Consider the following 21,232-nt stretch of genomic DNA (forward strand, 5'->3'; position numbering starts at 1 on the left):
ATGGCGACCAACAATTTCTTTGTCCCCGGAGTGGCCTCGCGACGCCACTCGGTGCCCGGCGTCGATGCGAGAGTCCATATGTGTGTCAAGCCGAAGAAAAAGAAACCGCCGCCCTGGGGAATTGCATGGAAAACGGGGGAGTAGTCCCCCTGACGAACAGGTGAGGTGGGGGCCGTGTTATACGGGGGTTGAATATTTTAACTTGGAGGGGGGTGAGGGGTAAAGGGTAGGGCGTCGACACTCAAAATAAGTCGAAATTAAACGGCGCATGCGTTGTTATAATTACAGTATGTTCCACCAACCATAAGTAGCGAAAATTTTGAATTATACCAATGTTGGTGGAGTTAAAATATCTTCAAGATGGCGGCGCATCCGGTTATACAGAAATGGAGGCTCTTTGCGCAATCTACAGGGAGTTTTCTAATTGAACGTCAATAATTAAGGGGCCCAATTTGTTATGACCAATTAAATTTTTCTAGAAATGATTGGACCATCTAGGAATAGTTTTTATTTTAAAAGAAATAAGCGGCCTACCATCAATGTCTGCCAAAATAGACAGATGAACTTGCGTACGCCCGCCACTGGTGCATTTTTCAAAAAATGTGGTATACTAAAAACTGTTTACTTTTCTTTGAAAAATGAACCCAAAAATCGCGCCATCAATTATTTACCTTCGATTAGAAAACACCCTGTATATTGACGGATTTCGTTTTTTCAAAAATAAATCTAAAAAGGTTAAATTGACATTATTCATATACTTTTTATGACACATCTCGACTTAAATTTAATTTTTTCGATATTTCTAGTCCACTTTATAAAGTTGGGTCTTCATTATAAACAGGCTATGGCCCATATATAAGTTTTAAAGTTGTATTGAAATAAGTAGTACGTTTCCCCTTGTTAAAATCATCAATGTAGCACCAGTCAAATCGGGAACTTCTTAAGCGAGCTGGAAATTTCACGCTTTCTGAAAGTTAAAGTGGATTGCGAGATAACAAAAGATACACTCAAAAGAGACCATAACCGTACAGGGGTATTTTTATATTTCCCATACATTTATGAATAAACGTGTATATTTGATTTTTTTTTAATTGCTTCTTTCAGCCTAATAAACGAGACATATTACTTTGACATACTATTTCAACACCCTGTATATATGGAAATTTTACGGATCCATCCCCATCGGCCCGTAAATATATTTTTCTAAGTCGCAGGCCGGAATCGTCGAGATAGGCAACCAGATATACGCCGGATACCGATAAAGATGCCCTGGAATCTATTCGCTTTTAATCAACTCGTCAGTAGGTACGTGTACAGAGTGTTTCTCAATAAAATGTCGATCCTCGGATTATTTTGGGAGATCGATTTTCATAAACAGGGTGTTGAAAACTCATTTCAAAATATACTTACTTTTGCGCCGAAACTGCTTTAGGTATTTTGTTCATCAATTGAACTGAGGTGCCTTTTACTTGATGAAAATCCATTTAACAAAATAAATAAGAACTAAAAGTTCAGATTTTCACGAAATTATATTTTTTCACATGACAATTGTTTCGACAACACCTTGTCTTTATCAAATGTAATATTTACAAATTCCAACAAAGCAAGCAAAGTCATCATCCACGTATCTATACCATATCTATATCTATCTATATTTTCTAAATTATCAACAAAGGACTAAGTGGGTTTCCCATAATCAAACCTTCCTTAGGGATGTAAATCTGTCCATTAAATTCAAAATAATTTTGGTCTAAAGATGCTATTAAACAATATAATAAATCTTGTTTCAACAATGGGTTAACATGTTTCCAAGTTAGGGTGAAATCTACTAAATCTATGACATCCATAGATGGAATACTGGGAAATAAGTTTTGTACATCAAAGATAGAAGGGATTTTATCTTTAATTTTGTTGATTATTTCAAAAGAATTTTTTATTGCAAATTTTGGTTTAAAATCTGTGTGGAACTTTAAACTATTTACTAATTTTGATGAGAGTTTAACTGCTGGAGCTGTTACATAAGACACGACTGGTCTAATGGGCATATCTTGTTTATGTGATTTAACTAAAGAATATAATTTCGGCGATTGTAGTTTCATAATTGTTAAAAAATACTTGTCTTTGTCACTAAATAGTGTAAAATTAGCAATTATTTTCTTGACTTGTCTTTGATATAACTCGGTAGGATCGTCTTTGATACATTGGAAAAGTTCTGGTTTAAGAAAATTGTTGGTTTTTGAAATATATTCTTTGAGATCGATAGCTATGACTTTCTTCCCTTTATCTGGGCGTGTAAATATTATGTTATTTTGGTGGGAGTCCACAATACTCAATGTTCATGTCGATCCATTAGAGTTCTTCATAATAGTTACTTTTAGCGATTTTGAAAATGTAGTTTTTTGGTCGATGTAAATATTCGAAATGTTCTGCGCCTGCTCCGACGCCACTGGGGGAAAGAGACGAATAATTTTGACTCAAAAAAAAATTGTTACTACTACAAAATATCTAAAGCAGTTTATCATGGCCAACTTAGTTTTTGAGATACAGGGTGAAATCCAAAACCATAAGAACGTTATTATAGGATTTTTTCTGTAGAACCCAGTGGCGTAGCTATAAAGCAAACTCAAATTTTCATCACCCACTGCTGCAAATAAAATGAACTATGAAAAAAAATAAATTTTCAGCTTTATTTTCAAAACAACTTAATACTAATATATATTTCTGAAAAGTCAACGTAAAAAATAATATAGAGGGCGTTACACTTGAAAAAATATATGTTTGCTTCATAACTACGCCACTGATTCTACGGAAACAATCCTCTAAGAACGATGTTGAAACTGTTAAATAACTTAAAGGACAACGGAGATGTGAGGGTGGTCCTAAAATTGGTAATTTTTGGATTGCACCCTGTATCTCAAAAACCAAGGGAGCTAGGATAATTTTGTTGACGGCATCTTTAATTTCACAAAAAGTAGCACGGTGTCGCGTAAACCGCGGATTTATATCTTAAAAAAAAATCTTTAAGGTAGGCATCTTAACATGAAACACCCTGTATAATAGACGTTTCTGGGTCTATTTCGTGGCTAACCAAAACTAAACCAATTCGGATGGGTAGTGATGACGTCAGGGTATGATTTTGGTCTGTCAAAAATTGGGCCCAATGAAGTTGTTATTTTTCTGCTTTCGACTGTTTAAAAATAAATAAAAGCACAAATACGAAAGCAAAATTAAGAATATTTTAGGTGATTTCTGATTTTTTTCAAATTCAAATGAAAACGAATTTTTTAAATCAGATTTGCTAACCTTTAAATATTCTAGTGAATAACCCGTAGTAACGCCACTGTCGCATTACTTTCATTCACATAAGTAGTTTTTTTATTGCATCGTCTTTTCGGCGCTTGCAATACAAGAATTTTGACAAATATAATACACAAAATAACCCCGGCTAACCTAAAGCTCGAAGTAAACATATCTACGCCATTGACGTCGAGGGCCTGTCAAAATACTGTAATTTTTAAGTCGATCGATGCAACCGGAAACGTCTAAAATTGTTCATCGCGCGTTAAATTTTGTTTTACAGCACGTCAGATAGGAAAATGGCGACTCACCCTATCGATATTTACTATTTCCCGCCGAGCGCCCCGTCCCGCGCGACGCTGTTATTGATAAAAGCGCTCGGCATCGATCACAACGTTAAAATTACCAACATATCGCAGGGGGACCAAATGAAACCGGAATTCTTACAGGTAAACAATAATGACAGTGACGAAAGAACCTTTAAAAACCGCTTTTATTTCTATCGACGATTTTTCCGAGGGAATGTGAAGCTAAAAAATGCTTCGGACCTTTTCCAGTTTTTTTTTTTAATATTATGGAGGTTTGTTTTGACAGCATACTTATTTCTGGTAGCTATAAAGGCAGTTGTATAGACTAATATTTGATATGCGACTAACTTAATCTTAAACAAAATACAGAACAGCTGACCGACCTTTTTTAGGTTATCTTTGATTGTTATTACTTTCTGGAATCAAAATGTCATTATCCAACTTAAAGCCTAAATGAGCAGAATTCTTTTTTTTTCAAAAACTCAACTATTTTCGATTCTTCTAGATTCCTTCTCCTCTCAGTAGTAGATACATGAAGAGAGTTCAACAACACATAATCTCAAACGTTACAATCACCTCCATCAAAAATCAGACCAATTTTCGATTCTTCTAGATTCCTTTTTCTCTCAGTAGTAGATACATGAAGAGAGTCCAACAACACATAATCTCGAACGTTACATTCACCTCCATCAAAAATCAGACCGAAAATTGCGTCATTCTTATTACAGAAAACCAACGCACAGAAAGCGATACCTTAATGAATTGTATCATTACCATCCAGCCCAAAAATAGTCGATTATGAACTCTGAACCAACAACGGACACAGGAGAAATCCAGAAGATTTTTGAATAATATGACTAAAATGCAGAAGATTAAAAACCATTTAAAACGTTAAGCTTAGGACACAATACGACACAATACATTACATTTCACTAGAAGCAAATTAGTTCCAATGAATTATTCGACAAAAACCCTTTTTTAATAGATTTTAATAGGTTCTGTTCTAGATATAATTTATTTTCAGCGAATTTCGGTGAAATTCGAGAATTCTACCTAAATTCTTCCGAATTCGCCAGTAATTCTTAGGATATATTTGACATCTTACTGGTAATAGTAATTATGAATTCTGCGTCGCTTACATAGTCGTCTGGGCAATTATGTATCTGATTACCACAAAATTCTAGGATATCGTTTCAACGGGGCGAAACCCGGGCAGCAGATGCTTTATTCTGAAATCCTACAAGCTCCAAAAGCGTAACGGGGGTTTATTTTTGACGGGAGCAACATGGCGGCCCAATAAATCGCGAAAATGCAGTGCAAAGCGATTTTTCGAATGCACGAAATTTGCCGCTATATATTCGATTATTAATTACGTCGATAATTATATTTCCGATTAGGCACCCGATCGTGCGTGTGATTGCCTCATTTGGTAGCGATTATTATCTCGTACGCTATCGATTCGAAAATTTACATCCACAAAAGGAATTAATAATTGGATAAACAACGATGGAAACATTGAAATGCTACCAGCAGTAACTTTTATTATCTGTTATCCAATTTTCATTTCGGGGCCTTAAACCAATCATCAAAAATATATTGGCAAGTTTTTTGAAGCACCTTGTACAATGCCACTTCGTTGAATCTCCGATCTACTGTCATTTTCTCCAAAATTGTCTAATAAAACCAGTAAGGTTAAACCCTTATATTGAACTGAGGTGGCTTTTACTTGATGAAAATCCATTTAACAAAATAAATAAGAACTAAAAGTATGTAATTTCGTGAAAATCTCAACTTTTAGTTCTTATTTATTTTGAAACCCTTATATGCCTAAAGTTCATTGGAATACTTCGGAACTCCTTGGAGTCTTTGGAAATTTCTTTCAAATTCTTCGTTCGTCAGAATTCTACCGAAATCCCGAGGAATTCGTTGGCATTGTTCGCATTGTATTATACTAATAGGGAACAAAAACTACATTTACGGGCCTTCAAATTCATATGTCATAGTGTCAGTTTAAGTTAATAAATAAATATATTTTAAAGACAAAACTATCTATTTGCAAGGATGACGCATACCTTTTTTTTATCAGTTTATAATGTTTCATACAAATTATTAAATTTTTGCTTATTCATATAAATTCAATTAATATTTATTACTCTATACGTATGATCCTTTTTTTCCCATTATCTTCCAATACAACAATAACAACAAAATAAAACTTCTCAGATATATATAATATTAAAGCAAAACAGTAGTTTCCACGTTCCCTTTTTAACCTTGTGAGACCATTACAGTCCTATGTCGTATGACAACATATCGCTTAAGTTCATAATAAAAAAAAGTTATTTTAACTAAAACTAAGAATCCTAGTGGGACTCCAGGGAATTATGAAGAATTTCAGTGCAATTCCAAGGCATTTTAGTGCAATTTCAAAGAATTCGGACGATTTTCACTGGAATTTCAAGGAATTTTGAAGCATTTCAGCGCAATTCCAAGGGAGAATTTAAGCATAAAAAACGTGAAGCCACTGAACTGCTTAAAAATGAAAATTATTTTCGAGAGTTCTTCATTTTTTGAAAAATTCGCCTACTTAAAAATATGGAAATGTACACATATGCTCAATAAAAGTTATTTTTTACAGTAAATGTTGAGGAACCTACTGGTTCAGCATTTTAATTATAACCTACTTAAAGTAGTTACAGTGGTTACCAACTCTAGTCCTATTTTGTAAGTTCTGTAGATTATTAGTGACGCTTTCAGTACACTAGATCTTGGTACATTTACATATTTTTACGTAGGTGAATTGTAAAAATGAAAAAGCGAAAACATTTCGAAAAAATTGTGATTTTAAAACATATCATTTTTTGTTCTACAACTATTCAACCTCGAAACCAAAAATTTGTTTTATGCTTAAATTCCCTCAAATTCCTCTGGATTTCTTCAGACTTCCTCGAAATCCCTTAGAATGCCACTGAAATGCAACAAAATTCCTTGAAATTCCGATTACATTTTTCGGAATTCTTTTAATGTTCTTCATAATTCTTCGGAATAACCCTGAAATTCCTCAGAATTATTTTTAATTCCTCTGAAGCACTTCATAATTCCCAAAACTTTCACTGGAATTCTTAGGATTTCCTTGAAATTTTACTGGAATCCTTCGGAATTTCACTCGAATTTCTTTATAATGTACACCATACTTTACAATGTGTATTCGTCTGTGCAGATGAACCCTTTACACACCATTCCCCTCATCAATGATAACGGATTCATCATATACGAAAGGTAAGACTATCGGCAACATCGCAACACCAACCTAAATCGCCTGCGTTCCGATTCCAGCAACGCCATAATGAAATACCTGGTTGACCAATACGGCAAAGACGACAGCCTGTCGCCCAAAGATCCGAAAAAGGCCGCAATTGTGGACATGAGGCTGTACTTCTGCGCCTGTCACCTGTTTCCCAAGTTCAGACAGTATTACGTAAGATCGTGATGCGCATCCCACAGAGCTTCGATCTAACGAGAGGCGACATTGTTTATTTTTTGAATTTATTTGCCGACAGATAAACAGGTTTGCAGACTAGGAGGTGTGTCTTTTAAAGTAAGCACAATTTTTGGCATAATTGTTTTTTTGTTTTTCTAAGTGTTGGGTGAGACAAGTGCAAATAGTAAATTTGTTCACCTCAGTAGTAGACATCTGTGTTTTAAAAAAGTTTGAACACAAAACTTGTTTCTAGTTTTTTTTTGTATTATTTCAATTGTCAGTTGTCAAAGAACATGAAAGAGCGTTAAGACTAAGACAAATAATAATCAATTCTTCTGCCAACGAACAATCCGAGAGTCTATAGAAATTTATAAGCAACCTAACAATCTTACCCGCGACTCAGATCTTTACCTGTCACCAATGCAGAGTAAAATGCTAGCCAATTTCAGTCAAGCTCTGAAGAAACCAATAGGATGATTGGTGAAAAATTAGCTAGTTCGACTATCACCTAACTTTGCAAACTATGTATTACTAGATGCATAGAGTTTGTAAATTTGAGATAACTGTCCCATCTCGTTAGATCGGAGCTCTCTGCCGCAATCTTGGCGCCTACTTGACCCACGCGCGTCTTACAGATACCGACGATGTTCCAATCAAAGCCGCCTTCGTCCGAGGCCTTGCGAGAGCTGGAGGAAGTGTTGACGATCGCCGACGGGTACCTAAAAGACCAGCCGTGGTTCGCCGGGCACCAAATGACTGTCGCCGACTTTGCCATCGTCTCGTTCGTGGCCACCATCGACGTAAGTCTTAACTTGCGCCACACCTGCGCGGCTTCGGTGCGCAGCAGAGGGGGAACAGTGACAGAACTTAAAAAATTCAAAGTTTGGGATTTCTGGAAAAATTAAATCCTTACTTGATAATATATTTTGATAACAACGTCTGTTCTATTTTTTAAAGTGCCACCTAGTGATGAAAAAACCTCAAAAATACAATTTTCTAAAAATTTTTTCAATTTTTTTCTTCTAAGTCGGTATCTATTCTGTTCTTAATTCTCTAGGAACTTAACTAAGCAAACTATAGTAATTAACGTAATCTAAGTGGACATTTTCAGATGCCCATTTGTTTCGCAGTTTTCAGATGCCCAATTTTGTTTCATATTTTTTAGTTTTTCTCCAGAAAACCAGGCTTTTCCACTTTTTCACAAAGATGAGCAGCGAAGTAGATGCTTAAAGCAGAGTTCGATAACACATAACCACAAACCTTACATTCTGTCTAATAATTTCGACATTAGAGTTATTATGCGTTCCCCCACAAAATATACTTCAGCACAAACTTCCGAAAGCAACACCAGACTTTCCATTGTTGACCTTCCTTACATCTAAAACCAGATTGGCCACTTGTCCAAATATCTCTCAACATTTTCGTCCGTCAAGAATAAATAAATTCCAAAAATGCTTGATTAGAAACTAGAAACAGAACTTGAATTAAACACTTGTTGTAGTGCGCTTTGCAGGTCACTGGATTTTTTGGTTTTAATCTTTTAAGGCCAAACAATATTGACAACTTCAACAGGATCGTCTATTTTTCGAACACCGTGTAGCCCTGTATTTTGCCCTGTGTATTTTGTGTGTTTGTAGGTCTTAAGACCAAGAGAGAAAGTACCTTAGTACTATACGCGTATACTAAAGAATGGCTGGTTTCTGATGAATCTGATGTCACGTCTGACAAGTCATGTACTGAAAATCCTACTTAACATCATCCGCTCTCGTAAATTCAGAAGAAAACATGAGCATGATGTCTATTCAGGTCCTGATACAGATGGCCAGGGACGTAAGTTGCGATGGGTACACTTGTTTTGGTTAGTTTCGAGAAGCAGTTCGACAAGGAGCAACACCACAAATTATTTCAAATACTAATGGACTCTGGTATAGATGGCAAAATCTGGGAGCGACTATGCATATAGACAACGAAACCTCCCAAGAATCCGGAGTACGCCAGGGATGCATATTATCACCAATTCTATTCAATATTTACTACGAAATACTATTTAGACAAGGGCTTAGTGAAACAGAGGAAGGCATTAAGATCAATGGAGAGACCATCAATAATTAGACCGTGTAGTGGGAGGCATGTAATATGTATGGTATGAGGCGCAACTGCGGGAAGACCAAGTCGTATAACACATACGGAAAATGTAATATAGGAACACTGGGGAAAAGAGAATGTGCGCGAAGGGTCATTTTCTGGTAGTAGCAGCTCCAATTTATCATAATCAATTTATTTTATCATAATTTTTTTAGTTAAATATTCGCATATATTATTATTAGTGGAAGCAAGATGAACAATCTATTTTATTCTGGCTGGTATTTCATTGTCGACTATAACATAGAATAGAATAGAATGTATCGACCACGTTTTGCTCTTACAATTATGGCAAGTCATAAATACAATAAGTAAAAAAAATTGTATATAAAAAACAAGTCAATGAATAAATTATATGAAAGTGTGTTACTTATATAAAACAGTGTATAATACATAAGAACAAGACAGTGTATATAACAAAGTACAGGACGTTTATATAAATATATAGAATATAATATAGAATCATAGAAAGTCATTGCACAGTCACACAGCTCACAGACGCTTCTTTGACTTCAGTCACAGAGGGTGTACTCATGTATTCCGCGACCGAGTAAAAGCAGTGCCTTTTAAGAAAGGTTAAGACGCTTTTTTTTTAATTTTCTATTACTTAAAACTTTCACGTTAGCTGGTAGTTTATCGTACAAGTTTAAGTTTAGTGAATATTTTTGACTGTATTTTTGAATCTTGAACCGCGAAGTAGCTTGTTATTTCTAATAATTGATAATAAATATACAGACAAGGAAGTGGCATAACTTCCAACTTCTTAAAAATTGGTCGACAGCGTTCCGGATGACCTGCACCGGCAATCAAACGAACAACTTTCTTTCGGAGTTAAATTAAATTCATTGAGTGAAAGAGTACTTGAAGGGTCACTTTTTTTATAACAATTTATCTCTGGCTTCAGTTATCAAAAGTTTCTTTTTTTGAATTTACGATTTTTTTTGTATTTACTGTGAAAAGATTTATAAATAAGTTAATATTCTGGCTTTTTAGTTGTATCAGCAATGGTTTTTATCGCTGTTAACTTATTTCTCCTTTGCTTTATGTCATTAGTAAACCAATCCACTGGTGACCTTCTGCTCTCATATTTTTTTAGGGGAATGTTTTGATGTTTTGATGACTATTTCTTCAACATCATTTGACAGGTAGAAATTCTCCCATGAAATGTCATTTAAACATTTTCGATTCCTGTACCATTAATTTTTCTTCTAGATATTTGTCTAGTGAAAATTTGTTTTACCTTTTTCATGGAAATCAGTCGACCATAATGGTCGGACAAACAGGGGTCAATAATACTTGTCTTATATAAAGTTTCATCAATATTAGGCAGGTCGCTGTTGTTGCAGTGACCCTTGATTTATTGTAAACCGAAAACTACCTAAAATACACAGGAAACCCGTAAATTGTTGGAGAATACCTTAAAGTTAATACTGAAGTCACCCAATATTGATATAGATATAGAGATACTATACTATACATAACAATTTTGGAATTTTGGAATGTCACAGGCCGCCGGCGGTGTCGACTTGGCAGCCTACCCAGAGATACTTCAATGGTACCAAAGGGCCAGATCTTCGATGGCAGGTTTCGGATACGACGAAGTCATCAGGCATGGCGCCGCCATATTCGCAGAGGCCTACAAGAACAAACTGAACAGCATTTAAACCACATAGCGTCGCTTTTACGTGTAACAATACTAGTACAAAGTTCTTCTTCTTTTTTGCGATGGGCATTAGTACAGTATCAGTCACTTTCGGTTAGTTTTGTTAGTCGCGCACCGCGTTCTACGTGTTTTCCGTAGCGAATTACAATGAAAATGTCGTAACCTTAGCTAAAAGTAGCGATTCGATGTTAGGTCATGAAAATTTTTTCAGAGCGCATTTCAATTAACATAGTTAAGAGTTTGTGTGAACAAGCAACATCCAACTAACGTTAGGACGTACCCTGTCTTACTGATAAGCGACGACGCACCCTAGATGTAAGATGTTTGCCTTTGTGTATAGCGAAATGTTGTGTCAGCACCGACACCAGAGTGTTTAGGTAGACAACCACCACCCGAGTGTTATTTTGTAGTAATAAACTCTGGCACCGAGCAGAACGTACATTTCAATTACCCAAACCCATTCCGAAAGAAAGGCAATGTAGGAAAGAAAAGAGACTTTTTATAAAGTCGTAAAACTATCTCAATCACTATCTCAAAGAAAAAAAGGTAAAGTCGATGGTTTCTCGACATATTGATTTTTAAACGCATTGGAAAGGTGACGATAAAGTCGATAGTTTATCGATATTTTGCTTTTGGGACAGAACTCACAATATCGTTTCTTTATCAATAACATAGATATTTCGTTATTTCAATGTTACATAGTTTATAGTTGTCGATAGTTTATAGTTGTTTTGATTTTTGAAAAGTCGTTGGTTTATCGACATATTGATTTTTAAACGCCATGGAAAGGTGACGATAAAGTCGATAGTTTATCGATATTTTGCTTTTGGAACAGAACTCACAATATCGTTTCTTTATCAATAACATAGATATTTCGTTATTTCAATGTTACATAGTTTATAGTTGTCGATAGTTTATAGTTGTTTTGATTTTTGAAAAGTCGTTGGTTTATCGACATATTGATTTTTAAACGCCATGGAAAGGTGACGATACAGTCGATAGTTTATCGATATTTTGCTTTTGCAACAGAACTCACAATATCGTTTCTTTATCAATAACATAGATATTTCGTAATTTCAACGTCATATAGTCGATGTCGATAGTTTATAGTTGTTTTGATTTTTGAAAAGTCGCTGGTTTATCAACACATTGATTTTTAAACGCCATGGAAAGGTGACGATAAAGTCGATAGTTTATCGATATTTTGCTTTTGGAACAGAACTCACAATATCGTTTCTTTATCAATAACATAGATATTTCGTTATTTCAATGTTACATAGTTTATAGTTGTCGATAGTTTATAGTTGTTTTGATTTTTGAAAAGTCGTTGGTTTATCGACATATTGATTTTTAAACGCCATGGAAAGGTGACGATACAGTCGATAGTTTATCGATATTTTGCTTTTGCAACAGAACTCACAATATCGTTTCTTTATCAATAACATAGATATTTCGTAATTTCAACGTCATATAGTCGATGTCGATAGTTTATAGTTGTTTTGATTTTTGAAAAGTCGTTGGCTTATCGCCATATTGATTTTTAAACGCCATGGAAAGGTGACGATAAAGTCGATAGTTTATCGATATTTTGCTTTTGGAACAGAACTCACAATATCGTTTCTTTATCAATAACATAGATATTTCGTTATTTCAATGTTACATAGTTTATAGTTGTCGATAGTTTATAGTTGTTTTGATTTTTGAAAAGTCGTTGGTTTATCGACATATTGATTTTTAAACGCCATGGAAAGGTGACGATACAGTCGATAGTTTATCGATATTTTGCTTTTGCAACAGAACTCACAATATCGTTTCTTTATCAATAACATAGATATTTCGTAATTTCAACGTCATATAGTCGATGTCGATAGTTTATAGTTGTTTTGATTTTTGAAAAGTCGCTGGTTTAGCAACATATTGGTTTTTAAACGCCATGGAAAGGTGACGATAAAGTCGATAGTTTATCGATATTTTGCTTTTGGAACAGAACTCACAATATCGTTTCTTTATCAATAACATAGATATTTCGTTATTTCAATGTTACATAGTTTATAGTTGTCGATAGTTTATAGTTGTTTTGATTTTTGAAAAGTCGTTGGTTTATCGACATATTGATTTTTAAACGCCATGGAAAGGTGACGATACAGTCGATAGTTTATCGATATTTTGCTTTTGCAACAGAACTCACAATATCGTTTCTTTAGCAATAACATAGATATTTCGTAATTTCAACGTCATATAGTCGATGTCGATAGTTTATAGTTGTCTTGATTTTTGAAAAGTCGTTGGCTTATCGCCATATTGATTTTTAAACGCCATGGAAAGGTGACGATAAAGTCGATAGTTTATCGATATTTTGCTTTTGGAACAGAACTCACAATATCGTTTCTTTATCAATAACATAGATATTTCGTTATTTCAATGTTACATAGTTTATAGTTGTCGATAGTTTATAGTTGTTTTGATTTTTGAAAAGTCGTTGGTTTATCGACATATTGATTTTTAAACGCCATGGAAAGGTGACGATACAGTCGATAGTTTATCGATATTTTGCTTTTGCAACAGAACTCACAATACCGTTTCTTTATCAATAACATAGATATTTCGTTATTTCAATGTTACATAGTTTATAGTTGTCGATAGTTTATAGTTGTTTTGATTTTTGAACTGAGATAACAATAACGAATAGATCGATTATTTTTAACAACAGTTTAACAGTTTTTTAACAAAACGTAGAATATCGTTTCTTTATTAATAGCATAGTTTTGGTTAGTGTACAGGTACAGTGTCGTTTTTCAGATATTTATTTATAAAGTCGACAGTTAATAATATTTTTATTTTCGTGAGGAGGTAACAACAAAAATTAAAATCGATTGTTAATTAATAATTAAAAGATTTTGGTTATTTTAATACCATATAAAGGCATCAATACATTCGATATCGATTCATAATATATATAAAATGCATCGATATTTTAATTTTGGAACAGAGGGAACAATCTTTTTCAATAATATAGATATTTGTTTTTTTTTAATACCATGTATACAGCCGTTGGTATATCACAATTTCCTTTGTGGATCAGATGTAACAATCCGTGTTTTCGTTTTTAAACCGAGGTAGCAATAACATAAATAATGTAGGTATATCGATTTCTTTGAAAACATGAAATATAAATAGAGACAAGTAATGAAAACGGTTTTGTATTAAAATTAATAAACCTAAGTAGAGAATATAAAACACAACGCCGCCTATATCATTACCAGCAGAAATTATAACCTAAACAAATGTAGAACTGCAGTTTAAACATTTTTTAGTTTTGGTTAGTTGTACAAAAAAAACATTTTTTCCGCAAAAAAATTAAGAACTTCACTTTAACGTTGATTATTATGCTGACATGCTTTAAATAAATAATATTAATATTATTAATATTATAAGTATTATAATGAATATTAATAAATAAAATTCATACGTAGGATCAAACTCTTTTGTATTTAACTCCTTTTCCTTAGTGTCCTACTTATTGAGATAAGGTTTAGGAGCATCTGTTAGTTACTGTTTCGGAACCTTGCAAATATTATGTATTATTTTAAGGATAGAAATAAAGCAACGAATCTATCGAATTAATTAAAAACAAAACGCATAACATTTACACGTTTTATTGAAGCTAATTATTTAGGATAATATACCCCATAATACATACCATCAAGTTCAGTTAAAGCCTAAGCGAAGTGACCTCTGTGCGGCGTTTTCCGAAAATCTCAGTTCAACCGTAAACGGTTCAAAACATTCTCCCGCAAAATAAGACATTGATTTTACGCCCACCGCGGAGCCTCGCTCGCAGCATCTACTTTCACTCGCGTAATTCGGCTACTCGCCCATAGATGGCGCCACGCGTTGAAATCGCTATCGTGAAGATCTCGAGCAATAACGATATACCGACGTGAATTTAATTAAAAATGGGAAGGGGAACCTACTTCGGGAAGCAGCCGCGTAATCTAAACTCTCAGATATTGATAAACGCCTCCAGGTATCAAGGGTTATAATTCAAACTTTCAGCCGCGCCCTCAAATTCACCCCACATCCCTGTAATAAATTATACAGTTATGCTTCAACCAGAAATATAGTGCTTTTACAACGGAACCCTTGATTAAGTTTGGTTACTGCTTATTACTCCAAATATCGCAGCCCCTATAGAGGACCCTTACCTACACAACAAGCGGGATAAAAGTATGTTTTTCAATATTTTTCGCCGAGCAATTCTTGAAACGTGTACATAAAAAAAATAGTAATAATTTATTACGGTCTATTTATTTATTTATTTATTTATTTATATGTCACAGGCCATTCAACATGCAGAAGCAGCTACCCAATTACAGAATAGAAATGTTTTTTTTGTATGCTTTCTATTCTGATGATATATTTACTATAAATAGGATTCCAAACTGTGGATGAGTACTGTAGTACAGATCTTATCATGCTATTATAGACGATTATTACTGATGCTTGTTGAATGCTTTGGTTGTTCTCAAAATGAAGCCAACATTTTTTGACAGTATGAATCAAGAACAATTTTACTCGTTTAACTTGTTTCCGCTGTTTATTGTCAAGCATTAAGTTAATATCTATAAAATCATTTTCCCCTGTAAATAGATCGTATCGACTTTTTTCAAGATTTAAGAATAATCTATGGTTTCTACAATAATCAGCAAATCTGTCAAGATCGCTCTGAAGCTCTAATAAATCGAAATGTGGACGAATTTCTTTTTTTACCTTTAAATCGTCGGCAAAAGAAGCATAAACACAAAGCGGGAAACAAAGGCCAACATCGAAAACAAAAATATTAAACAGTAAAGGGACCCAGATGAGATCCCTGGGGGGCACCCGAAATTGTTTACCATTGACAACAACAAACTGATTTATTTCTGTAATATAGCTTTGCAATATAGCTTTACATTTCTACATAGTATCGTTATTAATATACAAAATAAATTAAATATAATAATAATATAGTATCAGTCACTTAAAAATTCCTGCTGTTGTCACCTAGTTCCATGATCAACTTCGCCACTAATCGTTCTCGATAAAAAATGTCTTCTTTTATTACCCGTTTTTCACACAACATACAGTGATATGGCAAGATTTCATGGCTATTTTGTTATGCTATCTAATGGATTTTGATGTCCAGAAACTCTCCTCAAAATAAAAATCATTTTCGTACAGAAATTCGTTAATTTCTTCTTCATTTGAAGAAGTATTTGGATTTTTCTAATTGACACTTAAATATTGGACGTTCTTCGCAGACAAAAATAAGTGTGAGTTTTCCATGTGAAGCCGTCCAGTACACACTTGTGTCGAACCACATTCCGGCTCATATATGCTGCCTTACCCCGTGACGGAACCTATTGAAAATGGAGGGGCTGGGAGGTCGGGAAAAAATTCTTGAACCAGAAGACGCAAAGGAAACGACTCCATAAACTTTTATTCTTGACAATTTTTGTATTTACGGTGTTCATCTATCACATACGCATATTTGAAAAAATCCGAATGACGCGATGACGTCATTTACAATTGCCACGTACTGTATGGTGTCAGAAAACAAGTAGTTTTTTGAAAACCATTTACTCCATTGGAAAAATTCGGATACAAGGAAACTAAGGAGATCCAGAGCTATATCCACTATTACGAACATTCTTGGAATTATATACAGGGTACGTCGTTTGCGGGCAAAAAATTCTAGTAGAAATTTCCGCTTTAGTGGGTGAATTATTGGCGATACTTGAAAAACTTTTAAAGATGTGATAATTTGATATGAACAGTATCGTAAACTGTGTCGATAGGGAGTTTGAGGTTTCGTATATAATAAATGCACTATATTTTTGGTCATATTATAACTCCTTATGAATTCCCGGTTGTCGCCAGTCAATATTCACCCCCCACCCCCCTTGTCAAGAGTAAAAGTAACATCGCGAAGGTGAGAATTATCTGGTGACGGGCGCTTATTGTTGGAGGTAAATAAATTTAAATAATCCGCTTCAGATAAGGGCGCAATAAAATTTTTATATACGGGAGGTTATAATGTCGTGAATAAAATTAGGCAACGGAGACAACTTTCAGGGAAATTAACCAAATCTTGCGGTTTATGGTCCGCAAACAGCACCAAGTCATTTTATGAACCCGTAAAGAAATATATCAAATCAATTTTCCACTATTGTACAGTCAAGTATCCCTTGGAACCAGAAAAATTGTCCGTGCAAGAAAAGTGTCCGCCTGAGAGACCAGGCGGCACAGGGTCGTCGAAATGACGTCATTAACTAGTCACCAAATGACGAAAATGACGTCGGCAGGACGTGAATTTGACCTACGAATGATGTCATTGGAGTGACGTCTTTTGTACGTCAACTTAAATTCAGATTTTGTTCATTACTGCCGAAAAACATTATGAGTGGAGAAAATCGAAAGTAAATTAAACCAAGTAAAGCAAATTACCTTTAGAAAGTCTTGCGAGTCGTTTTTTTTTTAAAATGTCATTTGATCTTTTGACGAAATTTAACTAACTAACTAACTTCGGGACAAGTATAAACCATTTTATAAAAGTGTTGACATAATACAATTACAGCTGTAAAAAAAAACGCTCAGTATAGACCATAACAAGCCTACGTAGAGTGATTGAGTATAAAAGTATCTATTAATGCCATAATGTACAGTGTTTTTTTTATGATTTACCCTGTATATTTGACAATAATTATAAATTGTTATTAAGTTTAAGGTTCATATCTGGAATTAATAAAGTCATTTTATGACAACATTCCGAGGTCATTTCTTGTGATGTTAATATGACATCCATCCAGAACAAACCGAAATAAAAATAAGAACAAACTCGAACAAATTAACGTTATTAATTAATTAAGTTTATTAATTTCATTGCCAATATGAAAATAACAGTGTTGGACAAACTTATTTTTTTTAATTTCATAACAACATATTTTCCTTCTTTTTTTTTTTTTTGAAGCAGTTAAAAAATATTTTATAGCCACCATAAACAATATAGTACAATATGCATACTAAGTATTCGTCAGAACGCGCTTGTTGCGTTGCATTTTGCAAAAAATACTAGTTTCATCAGCATTTCTGCTAGCTAATCGTTAGTGACGTTTCTGTCGACATCTCGGGCTTCGCCACTTATCTGTCCATAATTTATACAATGTCTCTGTTTGAACAAAGTTTCGCCATATTGAGTTTTCAGTGTATAAAATATTCATAATTTTTTTTATAATAATATTTCGACGCATAAATGTTATGGGTTTTAGAACATAATGAAGTTTTATTGCTCTAGACCATTCCAGAGTAGAGTATATCTGCGCGTTAACCTATCTCGGGCTGACGTACGAATTCCCTCAAATTTGAGCCGTAATCTCCAAGCGGTGTCGCAATTATACGGCATTTTAAATTGCAGTGCAATAAAACGTATTCTACACATTATGTTTATTTATTTTATGGGGGTTTGTTATGATGTGCGAGCGTCCTTCCACCTCGGCATCAACCGAGTCGACCGGCTTAGGCAAACACTGTTAAGCCGCAGTGCATACACGCGACGCAGCTGGATGATCCGTCGGTTTTAACGGTGACGTCATCAGTCGCTAACGCCTAACGGGGAGGTTTTATTAGCAGAAATTGTTTTTTTTTTCATTTTTTACAAAACTTCTGGGTTCCTCCTGCGTCCCAAATTGGTGACAGGTAGAGACTTGAACATTTTTAGGTTGCCCGGTTCCACGAGTGTCTTCCGCAACAGCTGATGAGTTTATTTGTCTTAGTCGTAGGACTATTTCGTGTTCTTTGAGCCTGGTTGATATTTTTCGTCCGGTCTCTCCAATGTACTCTTCGCCGCATATGCATGCAGATGTTGAGAGATTTTTGGACAAGTGGTAAATATGGTTTTGACGATATACTTCTCTAGAACTTTTGATATGTGGTCAGTGATGTTTTGAATGTAAGGAAAGACCACAGTGTAGGATTCCTTTCGGCCTCATTGCTATTGGAAGGTCGTGGTGAAGTGAATAGAATATCTTGTTTATCCGATGTAATGCTTTTTAATAATTAATTAATTAATTTTAATTATTTACGGAGCTGTCAGTTTTCCCTGTGAGCGGTTTTAATAAGAGAGGTAGATGTTTTGCTAGAGAATATATTGGAGAACCAGTGGTGCTGACAATAGGTCGAAGGGTAATCCTGGTTTGTGAATCTTTGGAAGTCCGTAGAGACGAGGAATTTTAGAGTCGTGAGGGGTAACAGATTCTTTCACGGAGTCTGATGGAGAAGAAGCCTTAATAACAGATTTAAGGTTGCCATCCATATATGGCGTAGGATCTTTTTTAAGTTGACGATATGATCCGTCTGTAAGAATATCTTGAATCTTTTCCTGATATTCATTTGTGTTCATGACTACCGCAGCATTTCCTTTATCTCCTTTTAGGATTACATTGTTTGGATTGAATTTTGGAGTTTTTAGGGCGATGCTTTGCAATATTGGATTTAGAAAGTTTCGGTTTCAAATTTTCGGATAATACGTGGCGCAAGGACGAAGTTGGAAACTTTTGAAAGAACTAATTTTTCAGTTTCCGAAAGTTGGTGCGATGATAGATTTATTACAGTGTTTGGTAGTTTTGAAAAATTGTTTATTTTTCATTCCTACAAAATAAATATAAAACGTTTATTTATTTTAAATTTAAAAAATAATAATATTTCTGTTACATGGTTATCCACGGAAATGTTAACCAGACGTCAATGGATTGGTTTCAAACGGATAACGAGTCAACTATATTCGTAAAAGGCAAAATAAAAATCTAGTCATGTCTTATATATATTGTAGCTGGAGCTGAGTGTGTTTTTGAAAGACCGCCTAACAAATACAATCGTCGGGTTTCTTCTTCTTCTTTACGTCTATGGCCACGAACACCAAGATCATTCGGCCAGTCTTCTGGTGACTTTCCTTAAGTACCAGGGGTGCCTTATTTAAAAGTGCCTTATCATCTGTTGACGTTGGCGATTATATTGGTCCATCTATAATATATATATAATCTATAATATATATATAAGTCAATTTAAAGTAAAAAAAAATAGGTTTGCTTCAAAAACTACTGATCAGATAAAAGAAAATGCTGTTTGAAAGACGACGTAATACGCTTTAATACTAGTTTAAATTGATTAAAATTTATTTCCTCTTTTGAGGTTTAGCATAGTAAAATAACTGCACGAGTAAATTAACTTTTTTTGTTACGAAAAAAAATAGGGTTATTGACAATTACCACTCCACTTATTTTTTAGTAATTTTTTTTTTAAAGTTCGCTATTGTTTCTTGTGGAATGTGTTTATTTTTTGGGTCAGATGGGTATACTAAAGTCAAAAGTATACAGTGAGACGATTTCTATGCAAGAACAATAAATGAAAATCTCCGGAAGAGCTACCAAAATACCAGCCAAAGTCAAAGTTACCGCGGTGTAGTTGAGACCAGTTTGGCCGTGCCAGAAAAACAATAACTTCCGTTGCACTATCACCGATGGGGCTTAAGATGGCGGCGTCGAATAAGAAATTGCCAACCCGCTAGATGAATAATAAAGCAGCCGCTTGATGGATTGGCGACTTAAGACGCTTATAGACGATCGATGAAATAAGGAATTTGTCGAATCAATTATTCAAACTGATCGAGTGGGGTCTCTGAAAATCAAATTTTCGAACTTTTAAAGGTCCTTCTGCTCCCGTACTCGTGAGAACTTCGATGGCAAGTTTACGGACGAAAAGTATGGACTTTTAGTTTCAAAAACAATGAATTCTAAACAAACGTGATGTGTTAGCAAAACAGAACATATACATATTCATAGGTTAAAAGAGCCAACTACAAGAAAAGAAAGAAAGAACAAATTCCGTAGGCTGCATGAAGAAGGATTCGCTACCTGGGATCGGAACACGAAATGGGAAAAAATTAAGGATACCGTAGTAACAAGATTGCTTTTGAAAAATCGTCACAATATTTTATGTCTTTCAAATTTTTGCCTATAATTTGAAAACCCTGTATATAATTAAAAAAATACCATAAATAAATGTTATTGCACTGGATCTTCTGCGTCTGCCGGTTAAAGGGTTCTGACGATCGGATGATCGATCGAAAATTATCAAAAAAAAAAAAAATTCAAGCATTTTAAATGTGGACACGGACTTTTACTTCACTGCTAAAGTTGAAATTGATATCTGCAAGTTTAGGACAGTTAACACATTTAGTACCGAATATCGGAAACACCCTGTACAATAGGTGAAAACCTTAAACACAAAAGTTCTTGCTGTATATAC

The 21,232-nt window shown here is 34.5% G+C and overlaps 1 protein-coding gene across 2 annotated transcripts; it reads left to right on the top strand.

Annotated features, from left to right (window-relative positions):
* On the top strand, positions 1-11,326 carry LOC132700452 (glutathione S-transferase 1-1-like). 2 transcript variants are annotated; one of them, XM_060667776.1, is made up of 7 exons: positions 10-160; positions 1,105-1,305; positions 3,581-3,746; positions 6,826-6,884; positions 6,942-7,083; positions 7,722-7,886; positions 10,737-11,326. In XM_060667776.1, exons 2-7 carry the CDS (start codon positions 1,265-1,267, stop codon positions 10,890-10,892), a joined length of 729 nt encoding a protein of 242 aa, XP_060523759.1. In that variant the 5' UTR covers positions 10-160; positions 1,105-1,264; the 3' UTR covers positions 10,893-11,326. The 2 variants fall into 2 exon arrangements, with proteins under 2 accessions (XP_060523760.1, XP_060523759.1); XM_060667777.1 differs by lacking the exon at positions 1,105-1,305 and having other exon boundaries at positions 1-160.
* The last annotated feature ends 9,906 nt before the right edge of the window (positions 11,327-21,232 follow it).

Source organism: Cylas formicarius, unplaced genomic scaffold, assembly GCF_029955315.1.
Source record: "Cylas formicarius isolate icCylForm1 unplaced genomic scaffold, icCylForm1.1 PGA_scaffold_4__25_contigs__length_36172078, whole genome shotgun sequence".
NCBI classification, from domain to species: domain Eukaryota; kingdom Metazoa; phylum Arthropoda; class Insecta; order Coleoptera; family Brentidae; genus Cylas; species Cylas formicarius.

Excerpts from the sequence above, each read along its gene's own strand:
- LOC132700452 (XM_060667776.1), top strand. The coding sequence starts at position 1,265 with ATGCCCTGGAATCTATTCGCTTTTAATCAACTCGTCAGTAG. Across the intron at positions 1,306-3,580 it reads TTTAATCAACTCGTCAGTAG|CACGTCAGATAGGAAAATGG; the intron begins GTACGTGTACAG and ends TTTGTTTTACAG. Across the intron at positions 7,084-7,721 it reads CCAAGTTCAGACAGTATTAC|ATACCGACGATGTTCCAATC; the intron begins GTAAGATCGTGA and ends CGCGTCTTACAG.